Source organism: Nicotiana tomentosiformis, chromosome 1, assembly GCF_000390325.3.
Source record: "Nicotiana tomentosiformis chromosome 1, ASM39032v3, whole genome shotgun sequence".
Lineage (NCBI taxonomy): Eukaryota > Viridiplantae > Streptophyta > Magnoliopsida > Solanales > Solanaceae > Nicotiana > Nicotiana tomentosiformis.
Window position 1 is genome coordinate 76,715,192 of NC_090812.1, and position 7,988 is coordinate 76,723,179.

General features: G+C 38.2%; 1 protein-coding gene across 1 annotated transcript; it reads left to right on the forward strand.

Annotated features, from left to right (window-relative positions):
* Positions 1-281: 281 nt before the first annotated feature.
* Positions 282-6,373, forward strand: LOC104107381 (beta-galactosidase 3-like). Its single transcript, XM_009616169.4, has 18 exons — positions 282-820; positions 905-1,000; positions 1,082-1,194; positions 1,313-1,379; positions 1,673-1,765; positions 1,975-2,118; positions 2,349-2,437; positions 2,525-2,630; positions 3,118-3,205; positions 3,303-3,421; positions 3,783-3,947; positions 4,318-4,496; positions 4,572-4,681; positions 4,782-4,891; positions 5,122-5,232; positions 5,308-5,421; positions 5,723-5,925; positions 6,018-6,373. Exons 1-18 carry the CDS (start codon positions 662-664, stop codon positions 6,133-6,135), a joined length of 2,184 nt encoding a protein of 727 aa, XP_009614464.1. The 5' UTR covers positions 282-661; the 3' UTR covers positions 6,136-6,373.
* Positions 6,374-7,988: the final 1,615 nt, after the last annotated feature.

The window sequence follows — 7,988 nt, forward strand, 5'->3', positions numbered from 1 at the left end:
ACAACAACTCAGTATAATCCCACTAGTGGGATCTGGGGAGGGTAGTGTGTACGCAGACCTTACCCTACCCTGGAATAGATAGACTGTTTCCGATAGACCCTCGGCTTCCTCCCTCTAAGAACTTCTCACCTTGCGGTGTTCACCACTAGAGCAACACACTCTTGTCGTTAAAATTTTAAAATGTGAACAATAAATACTTTCATTTTCTTATTTAAGGTCTAGACATTAGTCACTAGACTAGGGACTAAAAAAACTATTTTCGGTTGAAATAATGCGAGGACAGCGAGCGAGGATATTATTTATCGACAAACCAGAAGGGAGAGGTCGGCGCTGGCTGTATCTATAAAAGATGAGAATGCATTTGATACAAAATACAAAAACCCAAACATTCATTAACATTTATGACCCATTGTATTGTTAAATGCAGTAACACAAAATCCAAAATACTGTTACTTTTTTCTGTGTGATTATCTGTCACAGACATTCTTAGCCTTTGAGGAGAGCTCTTGTCAGTACCTCATTGTTTGCACTTTTACAGACTCTCCCTCTCTCTCTCTTTCTTTATTCACATTTCTCATTTTCCACTTTGCTTTTTCCCACCATTGTTGAAGATAAAGCATTTTTTGCATATTCTCTCTTTCCACTTCTCTAAGTAATAATAATGAGTGCCAAATGGTTCTTGTTATGTTCCTTACTGTTGATTTTTGTTACTGAGTTTGGTTATTGCAGCGTGACTTATGACAAGAAGTCTCTCATTATCAATGGCCAAAGAAAAATTCTTTTTTCTGGTTCCATTCATTACCCCAGAAGTACCCCTGATGTATGGAATTTTCGTTCTTATTCTTTTTTCTTATTTTGGTATTTGGTATTTTGGTAAGTTTTGTTGACAATGGATAAAATGCAGATGTGGGAGGGGATTATACAGAAGGCAAAAGATGGAGGATTGGATGTTATAGAAACCTATGTGTTTTGGAATCTTCATGAACCTTCACCTGGCAATGTACTTTGCTCTTTACTCCCTTTTTTATATTTATTAGTTCAAAAATGGGGTATTAATGTCTACATTTTTGTGGGTTTATAGTACAACTTTGAAGGACGTAATGATTTAGTTCGATTCATAAAGCTGGTTCAGAAGGCAGGGCTCTATATGCATCTTCGAATTGGGCCTTATATTTGTGGAGAGTGGAATTTTGGGTAAGTTTGATTCTTTTTTGTTTAAATCAAACGACAATGAGCTTTGATTTCCGATAGTGTTTTCTTTCTAATGCTATATATGCTCTGTATAATTTTCTTTTTTGATTTCTAATTGCAGTGGTTTTCCTGTATGGTTGAAGTACGTTCCTGGTATCAGCTTCAGAACTGATAATGAACCTTTCAAGGTCTCTCTCTCTCTCTCTCTCTCTCTCTCTCTCTCTCTCTCTCTCTCTCTCTCTCTCTCTCTCTCTCTCACACACACACACACACACACACACACACACACACAGAGCCTAATGTGTAGTAGAAATTTGGTCAAAGAAAAAGTAATAATTTTGCTCTATTTGGAAGTTAAATTACAGTAGACTGCCCTTTATCCACGGAGTTTTGAACCGTGCTCAACTGGTTCTGGTTCTGGGGGATTTCTCGTTATATGAAAAGTAAAAAATAAAGCTTACTGCTATTTTTTATCTTGCAGAGGGAAATGCAAAGATTCACACAGAAAATTGTCCAAATGATGAAGAATGAGAAGCTATTTCAGACCCAAGGTGGTCCTATCATTCTCTCACAGGTATGATTTTGTACCATTCATTTCATGAACAAGTAAGTAAAGCTACTTCCTGTGGCATCTAGTGTGTACCTTAAGCAATTTAAAATTAATGATATGTGAGAAAGCTCATAGACTGGATCATCTGTTTTGTGTTCTCAGCCCATGTGCAGTATGGTGCTTTGCAATGATGAAGCATCATAGATACTTATGTTTACAAGTGTTTGATGCAGATTGAGAACGAGTATGGGTTAGAAATAAAAAAATATGGCGCTCCTGGTCATGCGTACATGACTTGGGCGGCTAAAATGGCTGTTGAAATGGGTACTGGGGTTCCGTGGATTATGTGCAAAGAGGATGATGCCCCTGATCCAGTGGTAAGAATTTTTTCGCCACTAGACAAGATAAGCGTATCTTCATTTGTTAAATAAACTGCACACTGAACTCGGTTCTTTTGGCTCCTTATTTCAACTTGTTATTTCCATTGCCCCATAGTTACCAGGATTGGAAAATATTCATATAGAAAGTCAATTATATAGAAAAGCTGATTTTAAGTGCTTGGGATTATCTAACGTTATGCTAAACCTAATATTCATTTTGGTGACAGATAAACACCTGCAATGGTTTTTATTGTGATTACTTTTCCCCTAACAAACCTAACAAGCCAACGATATGGACAGAGGCATGGAGCGGCTGGTAAATTCATGATACTTTGGTATTTGCAGTGTGATTAATACTTTTCCATGTTGGGATGCTTTTGCTTACGTTTCTTGATGTATAAAGGTTTGATGATTTTGGCGGTCCAGTTCATCATCGACCAGTTGAAGATTTGGCCTTTGCAGTTGCACGGTTTGTTCAGAAAGGAGGCTCCTTGGTGAATTATTATATGGTCAGTAACCAGCTTTTAAAAACTTGTTTATAATGGAACTTAACCGATAACTAGCTCTCTGAAGTTCTACATCGGTTGGAGATATGCCTGTTGCTCAAAAGTGCTTATCTACTAATCTGATATATGAATTTTTTTGAATCAAGATTGTTTGAATCTTAAAATTCTGAAATACTCGGTAAGTAATAGGAGTAATGAAAAATCTGGTTGGCTTAGGAAAAAATCTTGTATAACTATTTAAAATTTTCATCTTGACCTGTCACCAAGTCTAAACTGTTAAGTTCAGTGGCTATTTATGTATTTCCCATTCTCCCCAACTTACATATTAAATTTCCGAGGATGCCTGTTTGATGCTTTCTTAGGTAAAAGGACTCTTATCAAATGAATGAAAGGAAATAATATTAAGAGTTTTACCATCTATGGGATCCATCATGCCCAACTTGTAATGCTACTTTGTCCTTAACCGACATTCCTTTTTCTTTTTGAACAGTATCATGGGGGAACCAACTTTGGAAGAACAGCTGGAGGGCCTTTCATCACTACCAGCTACGATTATGATGCTCCTATTGATGAATATGGTCAGAGACTGAGCTACGACCATTTAAAGGAACAACTTATGCATGTAATGCGACTTTCCTCGTATATACTAATTAGCTCTCCATGCTTATTTTATAGGCTTGATTAGGCAGCCAAAGTATGACCATTTGAAGGAGCTTCATAATGCTATCAAGTTATGTGAACCAGCACTTATTTCTGCTGATCCTACCATTACTGCCTTAGGAAACTATGAACAGGTACCTTCCTATTTTTTTCCCTCTTTCCGTAAACTCTTTTAATTATCTTGTTTTGGGGGTAGGGGTGTTACTACGAGTAGACACGGATCCAAAATTTTAAGCCAGTGGTCTGCCAGTGGATGTGAGTACTACTCCTTTGTGGAAGTGGGTGGAATTTAAAGGGAGTGGGTGCAGGCTCACTCCCTATTTTGCATCCACTCTGACAACGAGGACGAGTATTCAAATTAAAGTTAGATTTCTAATGACTATAGATTATCGATAACTCTTTGTTCTTTCTTACACTACATTGATACGTTCTTTTACATATTCGATGCATCATTCTTTGGCCTTATAAAATTCTGAAATCTTCTCCATTTTGCAGGCACATGTATTTTCTTCCGGCTCTGGACATTGTGCTGCTTTTCTTGCAAATTTCCATTTGACTTCACCTGCGAGGGTGACATTTAGGCACAAACATTATGATCTGCCACCTTGGTCAATAAGCATTCTTCCAGACTGTAAAAATGTTGTATATAATACTGCCAGGGTATGTTATATATCAAGATAGTTACTTACTCCTGTTGTATATCTTCTTCTTTTATTCATTGGTGCTGAAGAGTCATTCATACATAAATGTTATCTTTTTTTTATCTCCCCGAATCCTCTTCTACATAGCTAACATTAGGTTGTAATCTTTCTTCACATACCATCCACTCCCTACTTTCTAACCAAATAATTCTATAGAATAAGTTGACAATATTGTGTCTGCTAAACAAGCCCTTGGTTTTTTCTTCCCATTTGACATGATCTACTAAGATGAGAATTGAAGCTAAGCTATGTATGAAATACGCAGTTGCCAACTTGCAATCTATTTACTGAAAATATTTTGTGATGAAGTCTTTTGCTCTTCAAATCAGGTTGGAGTTAAGACATCCAATGCACAAATGCTGCCCACTGACGTACAACTGCGCACTTGGGAAACATTTAGCGAAGATGTATCCACCATTGATGCGGATTCAAAGCTCACTGTTGTTGGTCTCTTGGAGCAATTAAATGTTACCAGGGATAGGAGTGACTACCTTTGGTACACCACTAGGTATGAACAAAAACATTTTTATATTCCTGCTGACAAATGTGTATATTCATTTGACCATTTCGTTAAACTTTTCAGTGCTGAGATAAGTTCAGCCGAATCATTTCTACATCAAGGACAACATCTGACTCTTACTGTGCAGTCAGCAGGCCATGCCTTACATGTGTTTATTAATGGACAACTTTCAGGTGCAAATTGCTTCTCTTTTAGTAAACTCATGGTAACTTTTTAATGTTGAGAAACGTCAAATGTTGGATTCCTTCTAAGAATTCTAGGGTCAAATTACAGGTTCAGTTTATGGAAACCGAGAAAACCGAAGAGTTACCTTCAGGGGAGGTGTTAACCTGCATGCTGGAATAAACAGAATTTCCCTACTCAGTGTAGCTGTTGGATTGCCAGTTAGTCTCTTATTCCGACTCGCGTTATCATTTTAGAACTATCACGTGTGGGGAATGAATGGATTTTTGTTTTACGTATTTTGGAATAAACATTAGTAGCAACAACTTGAGTTGGGGCAGGGGTGGTGGGGAGATATCTCTGGATTTGTGGATCTCATAAATAACTAATCATTTTCTTCCTTGGCAAAAGTGGTATTTTCACCTTTATGTCTTGGTTTTTGTATTTGAAGAACAACGGAGCACGTTATGAGACGTGGAGCACGGGAGTCCTTGGACCAGTCGTTCTTCACGGGCTAGACAAGGGACCAAGGGACTTATCGTGGCAGAAATGGTCATACCAGGTGCATGTCCTAATTTCTTATTCATGCTTTGGCATCTTAGAGGTCCTTACCGCAACTTTGAATGTTTTTACTCAGGTGGGGTTGAGAGGTGAGGCGATGAACTTGGGTTCTCCAAATGCAATTTCTGCCGCTGATTGGGTGGGCGGCTCTTTGATAGCAAGGCAGCAACAACCTCTTACATGGTACAAGGTATATATATTTGCTTCAGTCTATATGGAGGACAGGACAGAAGAATTTTCAATTGAATTGCTTCACATATGATTAGTAACAAGGAAAAATGTAATAGGAAAAGTTACACCCAAACTGATTGAAATCACTTGTATACTATTTGCTGTAACTTTTGAAACATCAGAATTAATGACACTTCTCAATATTAACTCGAAGATAAGATTGATATTGTCGCATGGAGCTGTAATAACTAATAATGAGAAATAAAAAGGTGAAATCTTGATCTTGACCATAAATACTGAAATTTCCATCAAACTTTCAGGTATACTTCAATGCACCAAGAGGAAGTGATCCATTAGCGCTGGACATGGGTAGCATGGGAAAGGGTCAAGTATGGATTAATGGGCAGAGCATCGGACGATACTGGACTGCTTACGCCACTGGTAACTGCAGCCCTTGCACTTATATAGGGACATATCGACAAGGAAAGTGCCAATCCGGTTGTGGCCAGCCAACTCAAAGATGGTATGCACATCACAGTCGTTTTTTTGACCCTTAGTTGATAAATAGGAAGATTAAAATGGTTGCTAACTCTTTAACCTATTGGTTTCTTTTAGGTACCACGTTCCTCGATCTTGGTTGAAACCAACTGGAAACTTGCTGGTAGTTTTTGAGGAGATAGGTGGGGATGCATCAAAGATCTCTCTTGTCAAAAGGTCAATTACATATGTATAGAGATGATATTATTTAAGAGTAAAATTTGGTGTGAGCAGAAAGAAAGGGTTCTATGAAAAGCTCTTATGCTAGTGTTTTTTTGGCCAATAATTAGCTTATTTGCTTTCCTATCATCTTTGTTCAAAATGTGGCTGCAGTGCTACTGCTCGGCTTCCTCATCGATGTATATATCTTAGAAGTTATTTTTGGAAAAGAACTCTATTTGCTTAATTTCAGAAAAGAGAGATCGATTTTTCAATTTCTCTTACGCCCTTTTAATTTCAGAAAAGAGACATCGATAATAAAAGGCCCTATACCTCCCGTCTTTTCAAATTCACGTATAACGCCCTTTTAAAGGACACTATATCTTAACGGGCAAATGGCGTTTAAGGTATAGCGCCCTTTAAAATGACGTTATATATATTTTGATCACTATGTTTTTGTTTCTACACTGTTTACCCGAAAAAAGGGATAGAGTTTAATTTATGTGCAGTTCCGAAAATACATGGTACAACTTAATACAGAATGCTAGGATAAATAAAAGTATGAATATAGATTGGAGAAAAACGTAATCTAGGCCAATCAATTATGAACAGTGAAATTTAGGATTTAACAAAAATAGAATCAATCTAAGAAACTAGAAAGATCACTCTTGCTTGTAGAGGGGATAATACAATTTGTGATAGTGTAAGTCCTCCAATAGATCCCTTACAAAAATGATAAACAAGTCCTTTTATAGTGAAGGGGTTTGGCTCCAAGCATAATAAAATAAACATTCAGTGGGAAACCCATAATAAATCAGCTTTTCCATAATTTCTGCCAAGATTCCCTCTAGTGGGATTACAACGGCTTTTGTCTGCGAGCCCGATCTTGCTTAGAACCCTCGATTTTGGTTCGAGCTTGATTTCGGCTCGAACTTGTGATCTTGACTCGAGCTCGATCCCGGTTCGAGCCCTCGAACGGATTCCTGGTCGATGTAGGTTGGTTTTTGGATTATCTGCACGATAGATCTACCCGCGCCATGGTTCGATTCTTGTTCGAGTTTGATTATGATATCGATCTCAATACGGACCGGCCTTCCCAGGCTCTAGATTAGTTCGTGAACCCCCCCTCCCCTTCGGGATCTTACTTCGATATATCACCCTTCGAACCGTACCGGACATGCCAAATCCATTTCGACCGTATACAGATAGTCCCCTCGTTTCTCAGAAATAAATACGGCGAGAAACGATATGATTTTCAACAACTCGATCGGATTATATTCTGTTGATTCCATCAGGTTCGATCATGACGCACATGATAGCTGTCATGTCGATTTAGTCTCCCAAGGCATTTAATGCATATCAGGCGGTGGTCGGCCACTGCTGATAATGAACCGCCGTCGCTTTGAACCTATAAATCACTCTCACCTTTATCTTTTTACCAATTTTACATCTTCAATCTTCTAAAATTTCTCCATCTCTTCTTACAAAAAAGCTATGATTTCTTTCCGAAAAGATCCCTCAATTCTACCAAATCTCTATCACCTCCTTCTGCTTCTTATTTTTGAATTCAAAAATGGCGAAAACATCGCAAACAGTTTCTCAGAAAGAGAAAGCTTCATCTTCAAAGTGTATCGCCGATGAGACACCGGTGGAATCACGGTCAGAGGAGTGTGTCCCCGGGGCGTGCGTCCTTACTTCAGATTTTAAAGTTGATAAAGGTTCATCGGTCCCTGGCCGGTATAAGCCGGTATCAAGGTACATATGTTCGATTACTGAGAAGCACCTCGATCTGTTAAAGAAGGACTGCAATTGGGGGGAAAAAGAAGTGATAATACCTACCCCTGACGAAGACATTACTTCTCACGTGAAAGAGTTTTTGAACGTATATAC